We start from the raw sequence: 25,844 nt of genomic DNA, 5'->3' as shown, positions 1-25,844 counted from the left end.
CAACTACTCTCCGATGGGAACATCAAACTGTCAGCTGCTATATTTCATTCTCCTTGGACTGTGATAGAGTCCAAGCACCGGTCTGACCTTGGGAACTGGTTTTCAGTATTAATGATGTTTACAGAACAGACAAGACCCTAAAAGATATGAAATACTGTGTGAGGGCTTCATTTCAGTTTAAAAGCCCCGGGTTTAAGCATTTCAGCAGATGATAATCCACTCCTGAGCATGGCTCTTGTGCTCCAGTAAGACATTTGGACTTGGCTACAGAGTCCTGTCTGAACACAAATATTTGGTGAAACACGATAAGAATTGAGGGAGGAGAGCATCTGGAGAAAAAGAATCAAACAGAGTGAAACATGCAGGAGGAATGTTTTTCTGTAACAAGAGATCCTGCCCAGAAGACTGAGCTATATTGATTATATTTAGGCTGTAAGCAGCTTTCAGAAGAATACGTGCATTGCTGTAGAGGAACACGTCTTGAACACAAACAAATGAAAGCCCTCCCTGGTCTGATCCCTGGTCTATGTGAAGGGGTGTCAGGATATATTGCTAAAGGGGGACATGCCCCTTTATACGGACTATCTGCCTCCCAGCATCACCCACCTTACACACACGAGCAATGCGTGACACAATGGTGTTGTCAAAGAAATCAAACTCCTTTCCCGCTTCGCTGAAGAAGAAGTAAATCTTATCGTCATCGCCCACGAGGTTGCCCTTGGGCAGGCTCTCCTGTATGTAGGCAGAGCCAACAAAGGCCGGGTCTGAAAGAAAAACGACAGGAACAATGCTGTCATCCTATAGTACATGAAAGTCAGGCGTCCGGGGACAGACGTCCCTATTCCCTCCGACATCAACGCGCTAAACGGGAAAATTCAATTGCGACAGCGACTCCTGACACATTGCAGGTAAACACTTTTCATCTATATAATCTGGGGAATTCTATTCCCACACAGCATATCGGCACATGCACTTTAAGAATGTCATTTATCTTATATAAGATATGAAATAATATCTTAATACATGAGGGTATAATGAAAAGCACTGTACCTTGAAGCCAGTTGAGGGAGTTTTCTGTTTTCAGAGCGGTTCCTTGGCTTAGACTCTTGTAAATAATGGGTTCATTTCCTTGGAAATTACTGACTGTACCGGCATACAACTCTCCGTCTGAAAGGCGAGGAAGAAGACCGGCGTAATCAGTGTTTACCATGAGGGAATACTGATAAAATCAAGTACAGTAAAGTCACTTTACTGATTATCCTGCTACACTTAAAGCTGTGGACGGAGGATGTGATTTATATCCCTCTGTAACTGACCATTGCTCAGATATTCTGTTTCACTGCAACGCATCACAGTACGGAAGCTAAACATGGTCCAACTCTCAGATCACTGGGATTTTAAACAAAGCTTGGTTTCATCGTCGTTTTGGGACCTACCAGCCATGATGGCAGTGGACTTGTATTCAGGGTTAAACGGGCAGCGGCTTCGTCCATCTTCAGTAACAATCTCACCAGTGTCACTCTTGACAAGGGAGAAGTCGGCAGTGTTCTGGAGGCCACAAACACACACACATATGACATGTCACACTTAGAGCTGTAACCTGCTCTGATGGTTTGTTATGGAAAGTTCTGAAAGGCTTTACATAATTGTTGGAAATGATCATAAATGGGATTGTTTATTAGATGATCTGCTTCCATCATGCATTAAATATGTTTGATCCATCAGCACAGGATATAATAAAATCACACAGAGTAATAATGTGTCTAGCTGGACATGGGCCTCAGCCAGACTGCTAAGTGAGCTTAGAGGCAGGAAGCAGCAATCACCAGATTTTAGATGCTCTGCCCCTGGACTCTAATATAAAACTAGCACACATCATATATAACACGTATACTTTTCTAAAAAAGTATGCAGTGTTTGCACACAGCAGGTCACTGCAACAGATCCGACGGGTTCATATAAAGACTCACTATGTAAGCACAGGTGGGGCTGAAGGCGTATGTTCCACACACATACAGATGAGTGCTGTTCATACGTAGTAAAATCTTGATGTAGTTGAAGCAATCCGTCTGTTAGAAACAGAAAAGAATTTCATGAAAATGGTTAGAATTCTCCTCACAGCCGCTTTAATACTTCTACATACGTTCAATGATAAAGGTGATAGTTCTTTGTTTATCAAGATAATTAAAGCTGATTGTTGTTTTGATTTTACACATTTTCACCGTCCAAAAGTTGTTTTGTTTCCGGTCTCAAGACACTTACTTAGAAAGTGAAGACAAACATGTAAAGAAATCACAAATAATCTACAGATTTCGCCACAGTCAAGCAGAGTAGTTAAGAAATGCAACAAATTGTCAAATTAGAGTGTTTGTATTGCAAATTATATGATTAAAATTAAATTTCCACTCAGAATTCAGTGCATTCCTTTTTTGAGTTTGTTTTTTAATATTCAAAACCAACTGATTTCTTCTGCTAATGTGCTCCCTCCAGAGGAAAATGTCTTAAGAAAGGTTTCACAAGGTTCTGGGTCTGTATGTTTGCATATGATAGTGGTAGTGGAGTAAGCTTACAAAAGAAAGAGTGCAATAGAAGAACGGTTTGTTTTCAAAGGAAGGGAAAAATCCAATGTTGTAGAATGGAAAGTTACAACTTGGCAGGAGATGCCCAAGGTTTTGTCCTGGGTTTCCAAAGTGCTCTGCAACAATGGTGAACTTGAGCAGTAAGGTAAACCTGCAGTCATGTTAATGCAGTTTGAGTTAAGCTACCTGAGCGTTTACACCTAAAGTTCACTTGCCTGCAGGTCTTTGCCTTTGAAACTGCACTCATCCCTCTTCTTCTCCGGAGTTTTCCACATGAGCTGCAGGAGAGAAACACAGTCAGACACACTGGAGGTATAATACAGCGAGGTGTGTTGTATTCACATTGGACTTCTGGGACCAAATCAAATTCATAATGTACCTCTAGGATCCTTTAACCACACTCATATTGATGCAATAAACGGGATGTGATACTGCAGTTTACGGACGCTTGGCTCTTACATTTCGTTGTAGCTTGACTGCACTGATGTCAGTGAGGTTGAGAGCAAAGAGAATCTCCCGAGCGCCGACGTACAGCGTGTTGTCTTCTTTACTGAGGAGGAGGGAGGTGTAGTTGAAGACTCCACCCACTGAGAAACGTCTGATCGTCCTCTCCTTTGCATCTGGACAGGAACAGACAGAAGAGGAGACATAAGGTGTGAAAATGGACCATTATGAGCTAAAATGCAGAAAGACACTTGAATATGTAGCATTTGTGTGGCTGTAATATCTGATGTACACCTGAGTAATTTAGAAACTAGCTCAATGTGACACACCTGACAAGACTAACAAGTTGTCTTGTTTCTCATGAGTTTAGATTTCATCGGAAAAACAGAAATACACCCAGGAATTCCCATCACATCGTCTATCTATTTAGAAACAATTTAAGTGAATCGGACCTAGCCACTATGTACTGTCATATTTTTTTATGATTCAAAGCTTCTTTTGATGAATTTTCATGAAGCTTCCTATGTGTGTTAATTCAAGTGCAAGCCTCCCTTTGTGTGGGGAAGCAAGTGGGAGAGTGTAGTGAAAATGTTGTTTTGTCGCCTACAAATCCCTATTTGTAGGCGTTTAACCTTTCATTACATCAAAATATGCTGTGAATTGTGGAAGTTAGTTCTTCAGTCTATCACAGTGGCACAAACATAGTGCACACTGTACTGACTGTGTTTGTTTTCAAACACTGAATTAAGCTTACGGAACAAGCTCACAGATGATGCATTTATAGGGGCACAGAGAGAAAAGATACACAACACCGACCTTTTCATGTCGACACACCAGAAGCAGATACATTTGTTTTTTTGTCCTGACATGACTCCTTATGCTAGATGTGATTATATGAGACTGGACATAGTAGACTCATGGGATTTACCGACCCTGAAAACCCTCTCTGGGAGAAAATCCCCCGGCACTGCTCTGTAATCCATGATGGTCACGGATATGCTCCGAAGTCTCCATGACAGACATGTTTCTGTCATTTAAAAAAAATTAAATAAAGATTGGCTAATGCAACCTCTGGCTGCAACGACATGGTCAGCATCTGAATCCTCTAGGCCACCAGGATGCTCCAAAAACATACATTTAGTTGAATAAACACGATGAGGTCATTTCAGCTCATTTCACTGCTGACATTGTTCAAGGACTATACCTATTAAAGTATACAGCACAGGAAAGGATCTGGGCTTCATGCAGTATTCAATGCACCCAGCAAAAAAAAAGAAAACTGATCAATAGAAGTCAATGTGCCGTTGCTTCTGTGGGTGAAACTGCAACTTATGAATCCTGTCAGCTCTTCGTTAGAGCAAAGTCAAGAACAGGGAGAAAATTCCTCATATTTCTCCAACTGTAAGTGAACGATTTGCTCCGACCACAATAACACCTCCCCGACTGAAGCCAAGGGTTAAATCATCAACCCCTCCTAATCACCGCTTTAAAGGCCCATGTGCATGTCAGATTCTCAACAGCCCGGAGGCTCGCACTGCTGGCCCAGCTTGAACGACTTGCCTTAATTGCGTGCCAGCATAAACAGAAGCAGGGAGCCGATGGAAACTTGAGTGACCTAAGTTCTGATGCGGGACCTTTAGAAATAACAGACCAAAGAAATCTATTTATTGTATGGAGGATGGTCGTCTAATATTTGTTTTTCTCACTGATGTGATTTCATGTTTGCGGAGGAATGTTGTTCTCTTTGAGTTATATATTAATGACTGTACAAAAATGACCTGGTGAGGAGTGAGGCTGGACATTTCCTTTCACTTTATTTTCCCTTGCAAGGCCCTCCCCAGAGTTAACATTATTTTCTTTAGCCCCTCCTCTTAGCTAAAAAAACCAGCAACTTCCTCCTACCAAAAACTCAAATTTAAGATGATATAACCCAATTTAAAACAAACAAAAAAAAACATTCCACACCAGCAAAAACAAATTAATACCCTTCTCCCCTTTTGTAATTTCATCTACCACCTAACAACTTTTTTACAGTCTCTCAGGCGAAAATAAATGACAGTCGCACCTCCAATCTGCAAGTCAACAAAAACACAAGGATTCATTATATTCAGCCAAAGAGTGTTTACAATTGTCAGTAGTATTTATACTTCCCAGGCTTATAAGAATCACAAGCATGGCAGATCCATTCTGGATTAACCACAGATGCCGGTGGGAATAATTACAATTACTGCACTTCCTGGAATAAAACTAATCCAGTCCAGATAGAGGAAGGTGTCATTAAGTTGTACAATAAGCACACTATGTGGTCTGTACCCAGTAGTACATATGACCTGGTATAACCTCACCTCAGAGGTACGGCACAGGAGGTTGAGACTTCCTCTCCCTCGGGAAAACATCGTGTTAATAGCAGCCCATCGCCGCGGCAACAGAGAGCCATATTGTAGTTAAATCTGTCAGTAAAACCACATGAGGCTCTGGTGTTCTGTACTGTACACGGACCCACTGGGACTGTTTTCTTTCCTTTTCACTATCATCACAGGATAAATAGAGTGCTGCCCTCCCCCCTCACTCCTAACAGAGTCTTGAGAAATTTAACGGTGATTTACAGACAGAGAAAGAGAGACAAAGGCCAAATCCTGAACCAAAACAAAAGCTTTGAGGGATTTTCACTGAGGTGGATATCTACACAATGATTCCCCGGAGTCAGATCACCACTGTCATACTCAGCAGCCACAGTTTACGAAGAAAAACAATGAGGCCCCTAATTGAGTATCATTAAAGAGAACCAGGAGGATTTGCAACCTTTCAATTTATAATTTCAAGAAACATTAACCATCTTTCAGTATAGACCTATTGGTTTGCAAAGCTTTGTCGCTCCGAAGGGTAGGGAATTGTTAAATGTTATTTTCAACACCATTTTCTGGCAGTTTTGAAATGTGGCTATACTGAAAGCCTCTCTAATCAATATTTTATAGCCTCATTTTACCGTCATAAAGGGGGAAAGGGGACTCTATTATCTACTATACTATACTATAGACTCTTACACAAAACTTAGTCTGGCTTTGCCAGCACCTTCTCCACAGTGGAAGGGTCTGGCTACAGTATATCGCATCTCCGGGGTCGGGGAAAAAAACACTCTTGCTTGTTTGTATTTCTTTCAACCAATCACAATGGTCTTGGGTGGTGCTGAGATTTGGAAGCCGCTGTGGTGCGGCAGCAAAATAGTGTCGGGAGGAAACTTGTTTCGATGGAACGTCAAGCCCCGTGATATATGGCTGATTCCCCACAAAAGAAAACTCAGCATAAAACCTTAAAAAAAGGTATGTCGACTGTGTGACGAGACGTTTAGTAAAACAAAAGAAAAACATAATTTGACGGTCGGTGACCCAGCGGTGAAGCCCGTCTATACTTTAGCTCTGGAGGAGTTCACTGGACTAATTAAAAACACAGACGCTTAGCTGTTCGTAGCTTGGTACATCGGTCAAGTCAACATAACTGGCGCATGCCGCTGCCAGAGTTGCTAGCTCGAAGGGAGTTTGAGAACTGACGCACAGAAAGCTGAAGGGGAGGAGCAAAGTCTGCCTTCCTTCCTCCCGAGCCTTCACTTCCTGTTATCTAGACTACTCCAAACTTTGATCTGAGGACATGCAGCATTGTATGTTGACATGGACCATACTGAAAGAGAGATGATTGATTCATCGCATGGGCATCAAGCGAATATGTCAAACATTCCAACTTCTGAAATGTGAGGATTTGCTGCTTTTAGACATTCTGGACATGAGTGGCATACGTCATAAGCAGCAACGTCGCCCCGAGACCACTAAACCCAGACAGAATAACTGCTAGAGGTCGAACACCGTTCAGACTGCTAACACTAAAACATCATCACAAGCCAGCGGGCGTACCCTTCTTGAACTCGTCTTACTCTCCTCTCTGCATACGCCACAGTCTCTTAAAGAATCCCCTCCATTGTTGTTTGACTGTCTGAGGTTTATTCCTGAGGGGCCATTTCATGACACTGCAGCCCCAGAAACGCTGTGGCGCATCAGAAAGAGGGGAAACAGACAAGACCGTTCAAAGGAAAACACTTAAGAGTGGAGGAGTGGCTTGCATCTGCTGCAGCCACAGAGTCGGGGTGTCAGAAAGGGCAGCCAAGTGACCTTCATGTCAACTACTGAAGATGGCGACCGTGCAGTAACCGTAGTTCGTCTTCGTTGGACCTCTTGTCCAGCTTGCTTTTATATCTTGTAAGGGAACCTTTAAGACATCTTTAGTATAAAGTAGATGTCCAACACTTCAGGATCCCACATAAGCCTTTCCACAGGACGTAAGATGTGTTACTTCTCAAATGACGACTACTACTTTGCGATGTGTTTCATGTTTATAAGTAGTAGTCGTCCCATGTGCCAAAAGGCTGCAGGTCCATGAAGTAACATCACTTTTTATATTTTGGATAAACTCATTGTTTAATGGCAAGCAACTAATGGTTCCTTCCCACTTTTTCACACGGTGCAACTTAAGGACAGAAGAGAGAAGAAACATCTAAACGCATTTGCTGTGTCTGTCTGACTGATGATGGAAACACAGGTCACAGGTTAAGCAGGTTTATTACACTTTGTTCACGCTTAAGTGGGAACCAGCAGCCAGAGCTGGAGGACCTTACACCTCACTATGTCATCGTTACTGGACCTCGGATCCAGAAAGCAGCTTTGTTAGGTTCAGAGCCCTTCTGTGATCCTCTATAGAAGTGCATAAACAGCACGCAGCTTGAAGCAATACGAGATCACTGCCATTATTATGTAATTAAAAGTAATTTCTGCAAAAGACACTGCTAAATGGATTGAAATAGTCGCCTAGGCTGGTTTTCTAATCTATTTGGGAGGGAAATTAATTATACTGGGCTTAAAGGAATCCTTTTACATTTTTACAGCTGATTTCCTGATGGGTCTGAGTCCAAAAAAAGTAGAAGTATAATTAAAAGCGCGGAACATCCCCTCTAGAGGGGAACTGTGGAGTAATTTGTCCTTTGGTGACAGAGATCTAAGTGCCTTCTTAGAGCAGGCTGATTCAATCAATGCCCTGCCTTACGAGGGGGGTTGCCTTTATCGGCTCTCACAGCTGTATATTCAGGAGATCAAACGACTGCATACCTCATTTAAAGCAGCCGTTCTTGTTCACTTGCTGCAAACTTACAAGAAAACACTGCTGCAAACAAATATACTGTATACGAGTGGCAAATCACTCTGGAACAAACTCTCCATACAACGGAGTACAAATCTGAGAACGTTAGTGAACTTGTCCTTGCAAACAAGACTTAGAAACTATGATTGTTGTCAACATAGAAAGTAAGGAACAGCTCCTGACTTTGAGCCAAGATGATGTCTAAATAGATTGTGATTTCATGAAGATTAGTGCTCGTGTAGTTCACATGCAAATGACCCAGAAGAAATTGACAGGCTCGCTTCATAATGATCGAGTGCAAGCAATACTCAGGATGGATCATTTTTAGGGATGCCAGATGCCCAATTTATGGCCTTCTGTCCATAAACATGACCTACATTCTCATCTCTCAAGGAATATAAGGAAATAAGTTGGCAAGCAAGAACATATTTCATCAAACCAAAACACCTAGAAAGATAGAAATGACACTACGTGATTTTAATCACAATATCACAACAGCAGTTGATTAGAAATGAATCATCTGCATGTGATATTGTGTTCACCGTGATGGGACAGACATGAGGTCACATTGGCCTTGACCTTTGCCCTTAAAAATCTAATCAGTTCATCTTCGAGTCGGGGTGAAAATTTGTGACCAAATTTGAAGAAATTCCCTGCAGAAATCCCAGAGACATCGCATTGATGAGAATGGACCAGACAGACAGACAGACGGACAACGGGAAAACATAACGTCGCAAGCGTAGAGGAATAACAATTAGAACATGGTCACGGGACAGCAACAATTTTAAGATATCCACAGCCTGTTAAGTTAATCTAGTAGTCATTGTACAGCTTTTCATTAAAAGGAACTTAATTTGTGGTGTCCTTATTCAATGACAACTGAGAAGGTCAGGCAAACTATATCCCTGGTGCCAGAGGTGACACAGTTAATTTAACTTGGTCGTGAAAGAGTGAGGATCGACAATTTGGCTGAAATACATCAATAAAACTAAAATAAGCTTGTGAAAATAAGAAGTAAGGAAGAATTTACTCAGGCAGAGCAAAGAGACACCAGGGACAGATCTCTTGTCTTTGTTTCCTTCTGCCTACTGTTCTCCTTCTAGGACTTTGCTTAAGATAGAACAGACTGACCCTTGTAAATCCAATTGTGTGTGATTACGACCCGGCAGAGAGGGCAGGAAGCCGCAGTGCCAACAGGAGTTCCACTGGGTTCAGTGTCAGAGCAACGCCCAAACTCCCACTACTGTTCGACTGTCTGGTGACATCCAGACAGAAAACAGGCCACATTGGAGCACTAACTAAATTATCCCCCAGTAATTTTACTAGCTATTAAGAGCTGCTGCTGAATGGGTAATTGTGTGGGAGAGTAGACCTGGGAAGCTGAGGGACAGAGACTGAAGCATCTGGAAGGCATTAAGACAACAGGCCAAGAGGGTCAATTCACCAGGAGATTCATTAGTCAAGCTGTGAGCCTGCTGTTTGTATTGGTAACTTGTGGGAGCGCATCTTGTTAACAGGATTTCGTCTCCACTGCACCATGCTGATGCTGGGATTGGTGGCAATTTTGAACACAGCTGCGGGAAAACAGAGGGTGGAAAGTCATATTGCAAATGCTGCACACACTGTAAATGCTAGGAAGTTGTAAAGATAATGTGCATCACATATCCACGCAGCATGGATGAGTGATAACAGGCGTAGGAAGTGCTATATATCGAGGAGGATAGGAACAAATTAATGTGTTAACATTTAATTAAAACACCATTCACCACATCTATTAAAACTGCAATCCGTACAAGAGCCCACAACTCTGCTCTAAAGGATAATTTTCCCACGCAGAAATCTGTTGATCAGGGAGCAACATAAGCTGACCCCGGATTATCCACAATAATGTAAACCACCTGCTGGTATATCAGGAACACTAGTCCTCTGAACAAGGGCCATCAAGAACAAAGGGACCGTACATGAGGTCATGACACGTTTCTAAATGCACAGCAGCACTCTGACCTGTCTGGCCTGACTCCATGCTGTGTATTTACAGTAGGAGCACAGTTGGAGTGTCCTTGCAACACCTGGAAAATGAACGTGCAGTGAGAGTTTTCACAGGGTCTGCTAAGTTTGATTAATTTCTTTATGTCCCCGGCAGATTAGACAGGGTGGGTGTCATAAACGTCTGCAGATTTATTTAGGATGGAAACCATCACTGAGAAGAAGAAGTCACACTAACAGTGCTTTACTGATTATTACCTATTAGAGCATCATAAAATAACCATATGGTGCATTTACTGCTGTATGTCAAAATACATATAAATCACCTAATATTGCTCTGACACGCTGTAAAACTGGATAATAACCAAATATAGCAAATGTTGTCAATGCCTTCTAATTGCTTGTTTTGTTTGATCAGTGACTTAAAAGATATTTAATTAAAAAATTATACAAAATATAGAAAAATGCCAATGTTATGGCTGGATCCAGATGTCCAAATGTTTTGGCATTTTTGCTTGAAAAAGGATTTCAACTATTAATCATTTATCACCATTTTAGGTTAAATTTTGATGAGCAAGGTGAGCTAGTCCTAGTGATCGTACAGTATTTTGCCGCTTGGGCAGAAGCCTGTTGCGTAGTATCTTGATGCAGTAGGTTTGTGTGTGGTTACGGTTCTGATACGGTTTAAGCGAAACCCCTTAAAATAAGTGCGCTTGTAATGCAACAAAATCTATAGACGTAACATCGTGTGACATGACATAATGTCATCGATAAAAATGACTCAACTTTTCACACAAGACACAAATGCTGGTCCCTTCAGTAAAAACTCCTGTGCTTGTTTGACTTTACCTTCATACTTCACCTGTTTTGAATAACGTCAGAAGTGGGAACCTTGACTGGTCTACACATGACAGCCTTTGAAAAATTAAAAATGCTTTGCTCCCAGTGTGGCCCCTCAATGACGAGGTACGACTGTCCACATGCATGACGTCTAACAGAGGGCTGAACGGATCAACAGGCGTAGACAGGCAATATAAACGGCTTATAGGTGCACCTTTAAATAGTGTTCCAACACACTAAGCCATTCAGCATGGTCTGCATTAAAGCCTGGAACAAAAGTGGAGAGAAAAGCAGATGCGGGCTCTACTCCCTGAACCCATGAGCCGTCCTGATAGGCGCATAATGAGAACCAGACAAGTGTTCACACCATAACACATACAAATCCCCATTCATTATTCATGGCAGATTACCCTCTTCATTAAGGCAGAGGCGGGAACCGGGGGGACGGAGGGAGCAAGAGAGAAGAGTCGGTCTACAAGTGTTTATAGGATGAGAAGTAACCAAGCAGCTCCAGCCCGCTTACACTACCGAGGTCAAGGCACGCACACCGTCACGCTAACTGGCATCCAGATAGGACAGAGAGGACCAGAAACCGTGACGAGACCAGGTGGTTTCTGCTGTATAAAGTTCAGGTCCCTGAGACCTGCAGCTCAGCATTGTGCTTGGGCACTGTAAACACAATGTGACAAAGCCCTTCTGCAGGAGGCTGGAAAATGTCAGTGTAGCAGAACCGACATTAAAACAGCAAGACAGCTTCTAAAACCAGGCCTAGCTAACCTTCATCAGCAGGAAGAACAGCAAGTTTGTCTCAGGGAGATCTGTCTTTTTTATCCCTAGCCTTGTTTGGCCAACTGCATGAACCAGCTAGTAAATTAAAAGTCTAAGCCCTTAAACATGTCAACCAAGGTCAGAAAGCCCTGATAAAAGAACCCCTTGTTGAGTTGAATGGTGGATGGTAACTACCTCTTTTGCTCAAGCCGTGTTATTTCCTTGATGAGCCCTGATTGAAATGTGTTGAAAGTAACAGCAACACGAATGCTATCACAAAACAAGCTGATGACTGAGGATAAGTCTGGTTCAATTCTCCCTCGCTCAGCCTCATACGGAGTCCATAGCACATCTCTACTCTTCCAGGCTTCTGACGTGTGGGTTTTTGCATGTTTGATGGTGGGGTTTAACATTGGCCGCACGCCCTAAAAGCAAATCTTTCCATCAAAACAGGGAGAAGTGTGAACATGAGGCTTCTTTTCAGTGAGTGATTGATGGCGTGTTGTTGTGAAACGCTCCGCCAGGGCCCTTAGCTGTGGGCTTTGTCGAGGCTGGCAGGTGAGAGAGATTACCTGTTGGTATAGAGGTCCTACATGAGGGAAGGCACAGGCTCAGGCAGGCAAGATGGATGACCTATTTGAATACTTGCCCGGCTCAAAAATCAGGCCCACACTGGAAATGTGATCCATGTCTATAATAGATTAGTAGGAGAGCTCTATCAACACAATCATCCCATGGCATTAAGACTCTAATGACGCCTGAACGTGACTCACTAACCCCCCGGTTCGGTCTTTGACAGCCTGCATTGATCTCATAATCCATCATTTTGTTTCATTTTCTATGGCGATACTAAAGCGCAATAAATTAGCAAAATCAAACTTGTCATCTCGAGTGCACTGGTCCATCATTTGAATAATTACATCAGTGATGATAAAATCACTACTTGGAACTAGTTGGCCACGGCACCGCAAATCACGCCGCACCCAACAGAAACCCAGCACAAAAGACTAATTTAACAATATCCCGACATACTTAACGGGGGGGGGGGGGGGGGACTATGACATCCTGCATGCAAACCTGCAGCAACACACATTATGTGGCAATAACTCTCAGCGCTTGTGAGACTATGTCAGACTGCCCTGAGCGAATCGCAGCACAATAGGCCCGTTCATTTTGTAATTACGTCCGACCTGTTGGTTCTCAAGAGAGCCACCCTGACGGAGCAGCCACTCACCAGGCAGATGCACATGGATTTTAAACCCTTATGGTGCAGACAAACAGCATTTCGCCCATCTGAATCCTTTTAGCTCCGACAATGGGCACGTATGAAGTGTACTGCTCCATTTCACTGAGCAGAGTTAATGAACAAGGACACCATTTGGAATTACATAATCAGTTCCGTAGGCAGGAAGCGAGAGTAAAAAAGTGCAGGTATACGTTGTGATGAACTAGAATGACTACATAGTAAACAGTTTAACAGGAAGCAGCTGCTGTTTCTGTTGATATACAAGTTCCCAGAGTCATGTAAAGCTTCTACTAGACAGAACATGAGACAGCAAGTGCTGCTGTTTATATATAATAACAGCCCTGTGAGATAGTGTGATATATACATGTGAACACTGAAAGAAACACCCCATACAGTAGGAGGATGTTACTTCAATGTCTTGGGATTCTAGAGTCAAGAAGTTGATGAAACTTACTGAAGGCGAAGGTGAGGCGTGGAGTGACATCGCTCTCCGTGACAACAGTATGAAAGCAACCAACAAGGAGGACAGTGTAGGCTGGGAGACAGAGCCGAGCCATACTCATTGTCCACATGCCTCCTCAGGACCGCCAGCCAACTCGCAGTATTTGCCTTTCAGGTTTTTGGGGAATTCATGAAGAGCGTCTTTTTTAAAGCCCTGTTTATTTTCTCTCCCTCTCTTTCCCCATGTAGCTCCGGGCCCCGTGAAGGGAAGGCCTATGCGTTGGAGTCTCCTTCGGGCCAGCAGAAGATGATGCTGGTTTGGAATGACGATCTGTGACTTCAGAACAAGACAGAGAGTCTCCACCAATCAGCCTCCATGCGTACGCAGCACCGCAGGGTTTCAGCTGAGATCTGCGAAGATGAAGGAACAACATATAAGTTTGTACGTTGTATAAGCAAGTTCCTGGGGTTCTTTAATGATTTTAATAGAGTTAAAACAGTTGAGACCATTGTTCATTGAACCAGCTTGAACAAACTTTTCTTTTCTGAGGATGTCACCTCAGAAATATTAGCAAACTAAAATGCTTTAATTCATTATTTTGTAACATTCCATACACTAAACAATGGATTAATTGATAAAACAAAAATGATAGTTGCAGCCCTGGTTTCTTATGAGTGCACCCTGTACAAAAAGAGCTACTACAGATGTGACGTTAAATGGTGTTGCTTTTAGTTTCTGTTGAGAGGAATGAGCAACACTACTGTGTTCATTAACAGAATACTACATGATAAGTTTCGCTGCGGGACGAGGTTGAGTAAACTGCAGAGGTGAGTTTCATTTCATCGAGTTGGCTACCGACAAAACAACCTCACACTCAGAATCAGATCAGATAATAGGGGTTATTATCTGATCTGCTACGTGCTCTGTTGTGCACTGCACAGGAAAGAAAGTATAGACAATTCTCAGAAATCTTTGTTTCAGTTTAAAGAACATGTTATAACAGCTCACGTTACAGGAATTGCAGGAGTTTCTGTCTCAGTTTTCCTTGTTTGAACTTTAGTTTAATTACTGTAGAGATGGTGTTTATACATTATAACCACAGATACTATTCAGTGTTTGGCTGTATTCTGCATGCTCGCAGTTGCAAAAATGAATTTATGGAGATAAAAGTGTCCAAAGCCTTTATCAAATATTTGCATAGGCCTGCTGTTCAGTTTTCTTCAAATCATGATCACTGACAGGTTAAACGCAAAGTACTTTATCCACAATGCCACAACACTTTTTAAGAAAACATCAGAACAAAGCTACTATAATACCAACAATTCTGCTTAACTGAACATAATGAGACATGAAAGGTATTAAATACAGACATCCCAGTTACAACTGCAAGCGCTCCATTAGAGTTGCCACAGGGAGCTCCACATTAAATGACACTAACGGGAGATTCAGTTTCATGTAGCAATCAATAGCAAAAGGTAGTGAGAGAAGCTATTCCTGGTTTCTTTCAGTGGACTCTAGACTCTTAGTCAATAAGGAGTCTGACGCTTGTTGCAAACACAGACATCTCCAAAGCTGAGCTGGGAAGATGGCATTTGAAGGAGCAGGAAGGCCATGATAAAGTCCAGAGAACAAGACAGAAAGAGGGTTATTTCTAGAGCACTAGAAATGTGCATATGTACTTTAATATGAGAACCACATGCAGATATACCCTAGTCTGTCAATATCTCCAAAGCAGGAATAACATTTACTGAAGCAAAGGACAAATTAAGACTTTTTCTTCGAAGTTAAGTTGTTTGGAATGGGCCGTTTCATCTGTTTCATTTAAAGACTGGAAAAAAAATGTCAATGGGAGAGAACAAAATCCATCATTCCACGTATCTGGTGCGCAGTCCGGATTTGCAAAAGCTATAAAAGGAAATATAATCAAGTATGCCTGGACCTACCGCAGTGGGACTGTGCATCTTAATGATCATGATGACAAAAGCAGACGAGGTTATGAGCTTTTGCTTCGAAAACTCCAGGTTCGTTCACCGTCTGCAGATTTTTGGACAGTGCCACCTGCCAGAAGCCGACGTGATGTCAGTGGACTGTAACGTGTAACAGACGAGGAGTTTGGCCATAAGCATCATTAGGGTCCTTTGTGTGGAACAATTCAAAGTGAGGCACCACTTGCGATCTAACGATAAATCTGGGTTCGTGGCACCGAGCCGAATCCAACTGACGTAGAGGGAGCTCAAGTCGGCGTGAGCGAGAGAACAAGGGCCCCTCTGACAGCACCGAAATCTATATGCAACTCTGCACTTCACCGCTCTCTCCTGCATGATGCATAAACTGAATCATCCCTTTCACTCTCTACACAGATGTGATAGTGTGCTGTGGCTTTGCTGATACTCTCCCATCTCCCCGTCTATGATCTTCTCTCGGCTTTCCTCCTATATCCCCCTCCAGCAACATATCTACCTTATCAGATCAGCTAGACATAACCGTTGCATGTGTCAATTTTTTACCACAGATTATAAAACATTGAGGGTGTAATCAAAGGTGTTTTACATTCTTAAAATCGATGGTTTTCACAGGAACACGCTGCTGTTTTATTTAAGTATTGACCAAGATCCACAGTTTCCTGTCAGGCTGTAACCAACCCAAACAACCTTCATCAATCAGAGGATTAGGGCGACCTGCACACGGCCGAAGACATTCGACAGACACTCACCCCTAGTACTCGCACAGCTTACGTTGCTGTAAGTGCAGGGTATTAATTGAAGAATGTATCAACATGTTTATCAAATCAGAGCTTCCCTCACCTGGATTATCACGCCTGGACAGTTCAGCGTGTACGTGGGGGTGACAAATCAGGACTTTGGAAAGTGGAAACTTAAGTTTTAAACCAAATCTTCTGCTTCTGGGTAGGAGTTAAGTGGCACAAAAGTTGTCACTTTTTGAGTGATGGGACATTTTCTCACTAGCCCATCATCTATGCAAGTAATTGTAATAGTTTTGACAGTCCGTGGTGTGAAAATAATTTGCTGAAAAGGGGAAGAGACCATTAAATGAAGCAATAGGAGGCTCTGCTGGGAATAAGGAGTGGGTTCCACGCAACAAAAGAACTGAATCACTAACATGTGTGTGGTTGTAATAACAATAAAACTCCCATACACAGGCAAGTCATCAGAATGAAACTCAAAGCTTACACAATGAGTTCAATGCAAAGTGAGATGTACTATATAAAACTTTTCTCAACAAAAGTTGAGCATTTCATGTACTGGAAAAAACCACCGGATGCTTTATTTGCTACGCAGGAAAAATCCTTCATGTCAACAAAGAGGAAATACGTTTAACCAAACAGGGAAACTCCCAGCACTCTTTGCCACTCATTTACTGTAATACAGCTCCTGGTTTACAGTAACACTAGCGCTATATATCACCAAATGGCAGAGGCTGTCCAATGACAGCGCTAAGACTCGGCGACTATTATAAATAGCAGCACTGCGTATGAAACGGTGAAACAGGTGGCACCAACATTAGCATTTGCCATCCGAGGAGAGAAGCAGGGGTCAAGGCTCTGTGGATTCCACACACAGCCTGTTGACTGGAAAAGTGTTGACTGATAAATACGACCTCTTGGCATGCCTGTCATCTCAGGAAGCCACCTGTAAACACACACACACACGCACGCTTTGCCACCTACGTCACACCCCTCAGACATCCCGGGTCACGTGCTCCCAGGTGTGAGCTTCAACCTATGAGCGGCAGTTCTCCCTCCAGCCCCTCCACACCTCCACGCCACTGAAGGGCTCCCGGACGTGAGAGGGAGCAGGTGTGGAGGAACATTATGTCAGCAGGAGCATGCCTGCACACATATGGACGGAGTGGCTGATTCACCAGGTGAGCGGTGTGGGAGTGCAGCGGTGACACACTTCTGCACCAGTCACACCGCCTCTCAGGCTATTTCGCAACTACTCATCCGCATCTAAAGATACCCATCTATGAGTAAGACGCTGCAGCACCTCCGTCACGGTATCTAGTCAAGGTGACGATGTGCAAATCAAGCAGACATCTCAAGGCTCATGTTATAAAAACTACTTTGGTCAATTAAAAACACACACTAGTTCTTAGATGAGATGAGTAATTTCCAGGTGTAACTGCTATATAGCTAAATTAGGTTACTGATATGATCTCTAATCTGCACCTATAAAAACGTCTGACTTCCTGTTTATATACTTTTGATCGGGCGTGTACCCGTTATCACATATATGACTTTTTAACAACGCAACCTGATTCAGTACATTTTTAGTTTAAAACTAGGCTACGAACAACTTAGGAAGGACTTCACGCACAAACTTGGACGGGTTCGCAAATAACCCAACCCGGTTCCCCAGTTAATGGAAATTCAGAAGTCTGTATTTCTGATGAGGTGACTGTCAAGTCTGAAGAAATGCCATCTCTTTCCTGCTCGACCCATTTTAAGTCCAATCCCCAGACCCAGCTAAGAGTAATTAATGGCTTATTCATCCCTGAGTGAACCATACAGCAGTAATTATGACCATATGCTATTCCAAAGACTTTTAATTGCCTAATTAAAATCTTATTAAACTATTGAACAGAGATAGGGGACATTTTGAACTCGACAGTTCAGGGGAGTTAAATTCATCAGGCTTGCGTCTCCTCTGAGGGCTTGTGACACACGGTCAGAGGTTGTGAATTTTCATCACAAGCGCTGACTACTTAAAACATCCAAAATGTGAAGCTATCAGCCACTAAGAATGTATTGTTAGATTAGGGTAATATATGGCTGTGAAAGTGGATGAGCATATTTCATCACCTCTGTCTTTGAAACCTTTACAAGTGCCTAAATCAGCCCGGTTTCAGAAGTGAAAATATTTGAAATGATATTCTATTTCATTCAATTTCCCCCCTCTGTGCAAATCTCCATAACAGATGTGGAGCCAGCAGAAGCAGCTTGCTGATGAAATGTAAAGTAGCAGCAGAGCGGGGTCTGTCGCCGGGCCTGCTATCGCTATCGAGGCTGTAGAGGGTGAGAGAAGAGCAGTATAGGGCTCTGCCACAGACAGAAAGGTTCATTAATACTCAAGAGGGGGAAAGAGACGACGGAGGCTAATTTATCAGCAAAGACTCTTTTTGTTTCCCTTTCTGAAGTATTTCTAGTCACCTCACAAAACTCAAAATGTATACTTGTATGGAGATGGAAATCACACACACAGCAAATACTAGATTCAATGAGATCTTTACTACCGTGAGAGAGTCATTTGCCTCTCCTGGCTCGGTGCCCTTTTATTTCCTGGCACTGGAGCCAAATCTCCCTGTCAAAACACATCAGGCAGGGCATAAACCTGGATTAAAACTAGTCATTAATAAACCCTTTAACATGGTAAACACTGAGGGATTGAGGGGGGAAACTGGCAGAAAATTGTACCTTTCTCTCTCTCTCTCTGCACTCTTTTTCAGTTTTCAACAATCCAGTGTAAGCTGATCCACTTTTAGGAAGCAGCCTGCCCTGTTGATCCTGCTGAAATGGCCTATTTCTTTTCTACAGTCTGGGTTACTGTTGTCACACCCTTTGCTGGGGAAAGGGAACACCTACACCTTTGAGAGCATTCAGGGTTTTAGAATTTGATACACCTACCACCTCGCTTCAGACACAAACACTGAGTTGGCAACACATTTTAAAAGCCATTAATAAATTGCTGGATGACCAAAGAGCTGTCTCTATTTCATTATATCTGTAGCATTTTGAATACTCGGTCAATTGACATATTAGATGATTCCTGAGCGTATGCTAAGCTTTCCAGACAAATTCATTGGTCAAAAGTTGAAAGAATTTTTATGCTGACATTCAACAACTGCATCTGCGTCCCACATATACGTAACATTAATATATCCTGACATTTGCTGGATAAATATGTGTACTGTAATGATGATTACATATAAAATGTTGAACACAAGTCCTTGTATCTTAAAATATTTATGGATTTCTTCTTAAAAGTTGACCAAAACAATATTTCACTGTTGGTCCTCAAAGACTCGTTACGCAGCATAATTTGGGAATTTCAAAGTACATGTAAAAGAATATGTGTGGAGCGAAAGAGTGTTGCACACAAACTTATGATTCTGCCATCACTTGAAAAATTGATGCAGGTTAAATTTCTCACTCTCAGCTGCTGCTGGAAAATTCTAATCATCCCAGCGAGCTGAGTAAAGTCTCCCTGCTCTCACCATAATGCTCATGTGCACTTAATGATCACCGTCTCACGTCTGTTTATACGGCAGTATTAGGATCGGGGTGATGTTTTTGTTGGCTTTTTTATGTCAAGGTTTTTCGCTGAAAATGAATACTATATTTACAACCTGCAGGCCTGTGGCTTGTTTTTGCATTATCACATGTAGGGATAGGATCTCCCCATTCTTGTTGTGATAGAGGGCCCTTTCTCAGAGGCACACTCCAAAGCAAGCAATATTAAGTATTTTCTTTGTGAAAAAGGTTTAAAAGTTATAACTTTTTATATTAGTTCCATGTAATTTTACACCTATTCTGTATGACAAGAATTGGCAAAGACCTCATTTCATGTTAATCAATTTCCAGGTGTCCAAAAAGGTTGATTCTGATTTACAAACGGGTAACAAACACTGAATGTAGTCTACCCAGTCCAGGATATAACTACTCTATAAGTGCATATTATACTGATACTGTCTATAGACTGCTTGTCTTGCTACTGTGAGAATTAGCTGAAACGAACCAGAGGTGTCACATACAGTAGTCACTTGATAGCAACTTGCGCAGCAGCCAAAGGAAGTGTAGCCATATTCAGTTCCGCGCAGTAAACGCAGATATATTTTATGAGAGAAATAAAAATAGAGAATAACATTGCTCAGTGCCCTGTTTAAGATAGCAGGCCTGTGTTTTCATGGTCCTGGGGTCTGACAGACACAGGTGAGGAGCTGTTTCTGCTCGGGCTGCTGTAAGTAGGTCAGGCCTGTTGAAACACTCACTCCCATTCTGAATGTCTCCGCTTGTTTGCCATATAAATCTTTCTGCATTTACTGGAGTGAAATATTGACCCTGATAAGTACTGATAACCACATCAACCCGAGGTGCTTTATCTCACTGGTTCTTGTTGACAGTCACTAACCTGATTTGTTAGAATAGATAAGTGTACGATACGCAAACACGCTAGGTTGTTGTTTAAATACAAATCTTGATATTTACGCTGTTTGTCCCAAATGCTCGGACAGAAATTGGGAAAAGAGCGTTTGTGTATACTGCTCCCTCGGCCTGGAATTTATTGCAGAATACGCTGAAAATCAATGAGCTTGTCTCATTAACAGCTTTCAAATCAAGAGTTAAAGAAGCAGATTTCTACAAGGTGTCAATGTTTTAACTGATAACTGTCTCACAGAAAGTTTCTTCACTGATGAATGTGTGTTTAAGTGTTTAAAATGGTAGTTGTTCTTGTCTCAATTTGTATGTTTGTAAATGAAATGTGTATTTGCTGCTGACTGTTTTTTAATCTCAACAGGACAAACCTGGTTAAATAAAGGTTAAAAAAAAAATATATATATATATATATAATATAATATATATATATATATATATATATATATATATATATATATATATATATATATATATATATATATATATATATATATATATATATATATATATATATATATATATATATATATATATATATAATATATATATATATATAAAAATAAAATAAAAATAAAAAATAAAATATATATTTCTCTAAATATCAAAAGATAATCAGTATGTGCTTAAATTGACACTAGCTTATGATTGTTATAGGTTAACTCAAACCCACAGCTACAGCTACATTTAACACATGAACCAGAAATTAATCACCAGACAGAAAATATAATGATAAAAAACTGTGGCTATATGAATTTAAATCACAAGTACTATGAAACCATCTTCTGGACAAGTTAACTGGAAATAAATGAATAAAATAACGCTGCGATATTTGCTGCCCATGTAAATGCATGGAGCATTCAATCACCCACAGTGCGTTGAAATATTTATCCTCTTTGAAATTGATTAGGCTGGTGTGGCATCCATGAAAGGCTGTAAACAAAGTGGTGTGGCTGTTCTCCCTTGATGTCCACAGTAAGAAGCTGCACGCATTCCAGTAGCTTAGAGGCTTAGACAGAAGCTCAGGCTATAGGCCATTGAGCAAAGAGCTGTAGCCATCCATCACTGTGTGAGACCGATAAAAGGCTCAGAATGTCCGTTTTTCTCCACATCCCCGTGAACGCAAACCACAGACGGCACATCGTAACCCTCAAGATCGAACCAGCGGGAGATCCGCTGCTCAAGGTTTCACAAGTCTCGCTGAGGAAGTGTACTTTGGAGTTATGTAAACAAACAGAAGTTGCTCACTTTCAGTCGCCACTCTGCCAAAATGGATCGCGTGTCCTTGAGACCTAACAAATGTGGTGGAAGCATTTCCTTCCCAGCAAAACAGTTGCAAAGTCCATTTTAGGAATTAAAGGTAGATCAAGGAAATAGTGTGACACCATTGGCAGGAATATGTGTTGCGTCACAGGTGTACGTGCCTGTGTGTCTTCACAATTACTACCCTTACAGATAGAAAGAGGTAATGAGATTATCAATACATTTGATAAAGATTGGGAAACTAGCAGGATTACAGAATAAAAATATATCTAGAAGAAAAAAATATCATACGCTACACATGCAGCACAAGAATTTGGGCTCAGAAAGGGGGAACGACATCACAGTAGCCTATAGTGCAAGTCATCACAAGATGGTTTGGGCACTTTTCAGTTCATCAAAATGATTCTTTTCTCTGAGAGGCATGCCAGCATGAAAAGACGGATCATAGAAAATGGGCAAACTGCTGCCAATTTCTGCTCCTTAAATTTGTAGCGCTGTAGCAAATAGTTTGAAGCTTCATTCAAAACGTTGGGAGTCAAGTTATTATTAATAACTTACAGAAACAACACTTAGCCCTCAGTCAAAAGTCAAAAGGAAGTACATTATTAAAAGTAACCCTCCCAACCCGGATTGTACCATTTAAAAAGACACATGTGAGAACATTTTAAAGGCTAATCCACTTGTGTGCAAAGTGTTTTTCTCAAATAATAACAAATATTATGTCTCTAATTTGTATATTTCAGAAATTTCATTTAACTATTCACTCATCTTCACATGTCATTCAACGTAGACTTCTTTCCGTCATAGTAATACTTCACTCAGCAACATAAAAGACATCTTTTAATGGACGCAGATGGCATTTAAACACATTGAACGAAATCGAAAATCTGATCATGCGAAGACTGGCTGTCTGATACCCTCGAACTCTAGTTCATGAGAGAAAGCATAGAAATGATGAACAACTGATCCTGAGGCGACACATATTGTACAGCCAATTAGCTTTCGTATGCCCGCTGTTGTACTGGTTCATCTGCTTCTCATCTCTGGCTACAATCCTCAGCACATCTTTAAATGTGATGTCAAGCACAAGTCAGATCGTCTTTATTCAACCTCTTTACTCGGCAGATATACCACGTTAAAATACCTCTGTTGGGGGCAGTGCGTCCCCCTTTATGTGGGATCTGAGATTGGGGCAGCTGCCCCCCCACATGCAGCGACCTCACTTAGTAAAGATCAATAACGGGATGCACATTCCTCAGTCCAAGTCCTCAGGAGTCACTTAGGCCCTGGTATCCCAGCCATCCAAGCCATCCTGTGAATCCTTTAACACACTGATATTTGGGGTGAATTCCAATCATTGACAGCCAACATCCAAGACGACCAGATTTGACCTATGAGGGCAGCGAATGTGGTAAACTATACCGGGGAGGCGGGTGCTTGTCACTCATGTGTATCAGCCTATAGACCGTGCTAATGCAGCCACTCAAGGGCAAATTTGTCAAAGTGGCATGGCTCAGATTAGATCTCAGTTCGCACTTTGTAACTAATTTTTGCCTGTGTCCTTTTTCCATTTTCCCTTTCAATTACACTGTACATGGCTTAGCGCACAGCAAAATTATGGGGCCCACATTGATCCCTAGGCTAGATGATTTAATGGCTGACTGGCTGTACTATTTAACCAGACAAGCATAATAAGGGGATTAGCAACCTATCAGATGACAGAGTTCAGTGTGCTTGGCTGCAGGTATACAGGCACAGATCATATATCACATGATGTGTTAATTGCTGTGCAGATGGTATAAATTAGTCCACCCAAGGGAAATGAAAAGTTATAATAAAAACTATAATATAACAGTTTATGGATCCAACGTGTTAGTTCAAAGTTTAAGACAGAGGTGTTTGACTTCAAAAGTACCCTTGAAGTTGCTCTCACACTAGTGTGCCTTTGAGATGCTATCAGGGCCCCGACACGTCCAAACAGCACCCAGGCCCCCACAGCTGGATGCGTGTAGGTGATGTCGTGGAAAGATGGATGTGAAATCATCTGTAACTAGAAAGCTGAGCGTCTTCACTGTGACGTCAGAGCATGGGGCATGTCCTCAGACATCTTCATCTACTTTCACAACTTAGAGGCTTGTAGTCACATGGACAAAAAGACCACATTTTGAAATTTAAGTAAATAATAAAACTTTCCTTTAATTTCCTGTTGTAGTCTAGACAAAAAATGATCCGAAACAGACATATTCTGTGTAAACAGGAATAATAATAAAAAAAGTTTGAGATTAAATGTTTAAAGAGAAATTCAAGTCCTGTTGGTAAACTTCCGAAGTCACTCTGAACATTTAATCTCAAACTTTTTTTAAACAGGCTCCTCTGTGACTCATACTGAGCTCTGACGTTACTATGGGGCAAGTGAATCATGACATTATTTATAAACTATAATAAGATGAAGATCAGTGACTTGACCCATGAGAGGAAGGAATAAGACTTGTTTTGCTTGTATCACAAACTAAACATGAGGGAAAGAGGACAGATACAGAGGCCAGAATTCAGACTGTGACCACTTTTCTCTGAACTGACAGTAAATGTTAAAACATTGCCATTTCAAAAAGTAAGCTGAAAGTCTGTCAGATTATCAATTCATATGCAGCACATCTTCCCTGTCAAGTAGAAACAGACAAAATAACAAATATATGTTATTTGAGAGCACTTATCCTCTCTGTCATTTAAACCTGTAAGACCGATAGATCACGGAAAAAAAATCTTATTGGGGGGAATCAAGAGCATTAGTTCCTGTGAGCTTAAACTGCACCTGCATGCTGAACAGTTTCATTCCCTCCAGATGTCTGGAGGTCTCACTAGACCAAGAGCCAGCACATCTATAACTGTCTCCTCGACTGCCCAGACTCTGGTGGATAACTGCCAGAAAGAAAGCAGAGATGCGCGGGGGGATCCGAGCCCTGCAGCCACTCACGCTGCACAAAAAGTGCTGAAAGAGGCCATAAGATGGCTTGTGTGCCGTGTCTTAATATATCACATCTTCAATCCCACCTGATGAATTATTCAGACGGTGCTATCTACTGTGCCTCTCACCTAAAACATCTGCCCTGCCAGCCTGTCTGCCAGGACCGCCTTACACTCCGTCCTGCCACAGGAAGCTTTTAGTCTGCCGCTGCTGTCCCGTGGTCTTTGTTACATTTAACCCCCTTCCTCTATCTATATTTCCATCTCTTGAACTAGAGGCATAAAGCTGGGAGGGAAGGAGATTATGTTACCGTGTCAAGCATCCATATGTACTAGATTTTAAGAAAACAATGTTGTTTTGCTATTATTGTGCTAATCTCTGGGTTGTCAACGCTGGGGAAAGCTTGAAATAAAGTCGTTTGTACAGTTTGTTGTCCAACCGAAAGCAAAAGTGGTTATAGCCGTCCTAAATGGCCGAACTTCAAGACTGCAAGATAAGCCTGCCATCATGAGGAAACAAGACAATCATAAAAACGGGGATAAAGGTGCACTATTTCAAACAGTCATTCCTCATTCCTGATGTTGTATTCATCTATGCACACGAGAAGAGTACAAGAGTGGAGAGGATGACGTTATGAGGAGAGCGCAGTGAAGTTGTGGGCTGATCTGCAAAGTGCCGACAAAATAGCGAGTGCTGTGGTTCTGAAATATGGAATTGACTTAAAATGCCAATCCCTGTCCTTAACTGTCACATAGACACCAAACATTTGGCTAACGAAAGACAGCTTTTCCCTCTTCCCATGAAAAAAAAAAAGTCAGATCCGTCAAAGCCTTTGATTTTGAGGCAAAGATGCATATATCAGCCCAACAGAGCAGGTTGCATTACATACTTCCACGCCATTAAAGCGAGGAGTGCTCTTAAGAGATAAAAGGCGCACACTCACCTCCGCCTGCACCGTT

General features: G+C 41.8%; 1 protein-coding gene across 2 annotated transcripts in view; it reads right to left on the bottom strand.

The window, feature by feature from the left end:
- sema4ba (sema domain, immunoglobulin domain (Ig), transmembrane domain (TM) and short cytoplasmic domain, (semaphorin) 4Ba) overlaps positions 1-25,844 on the bottom strand; it is a 44,788-nt gene that overhangs the window by 7,321 nt on the left and 11,623 nt on the right. For both annotated transcript variants that reach the window (XM_084017421.1, XM_084017420.1), the window contains exons 2-8: positions 13,499-13,896; positions 3,039-3,199; positions 2,795-2,857; positions 1,971-2,069; positions 1,437-1,548; positions 1,051-1,167; positions 607-764 (exon numbers count right to left, since the gene is read on the bottom strand). In XM_084017421.1, coding sequence (XP_083873547.1) covers positions 607-764; positions 1,051-1,167; positions 1,437-1,548; positions 1,971-2,069; positions 2,795-2,857; positions 3,039-3,199; positions 13,499-13,616 — 828 coding nt within the window. In that variant the 5' untranslated portion in view covers positions 13,617-13,896. The remainder of the gene's footprint in view (positions 1-606; positions 765-1,050; positions 1,168-1,436; positions 1,549-1,970; positions 2,070-2,794; positions 2,858-3,038; positions 3,200-13,498; positions 13,897-25,844) is intronic.

The sequence above is a fragment of the Eutrigla gurnardus genome (genome assembly GCF_963514095.1).
Source record: "Eutrigla gurnardus genome assembly, chromosome: 9".
Taxonomy (NCBI): domain Eukaryota; kingdom Metazoa; phylum Chordata; class Actinopteri; order Perciformes; family Triglidae; genus Eutrigla; species Eutrigla gurnardus.
The sequence above is the reverse complement of the archived record's forward strand: the minus strand, read 5'-3'. Positions and strand labels throughout refer to the sequence as shown.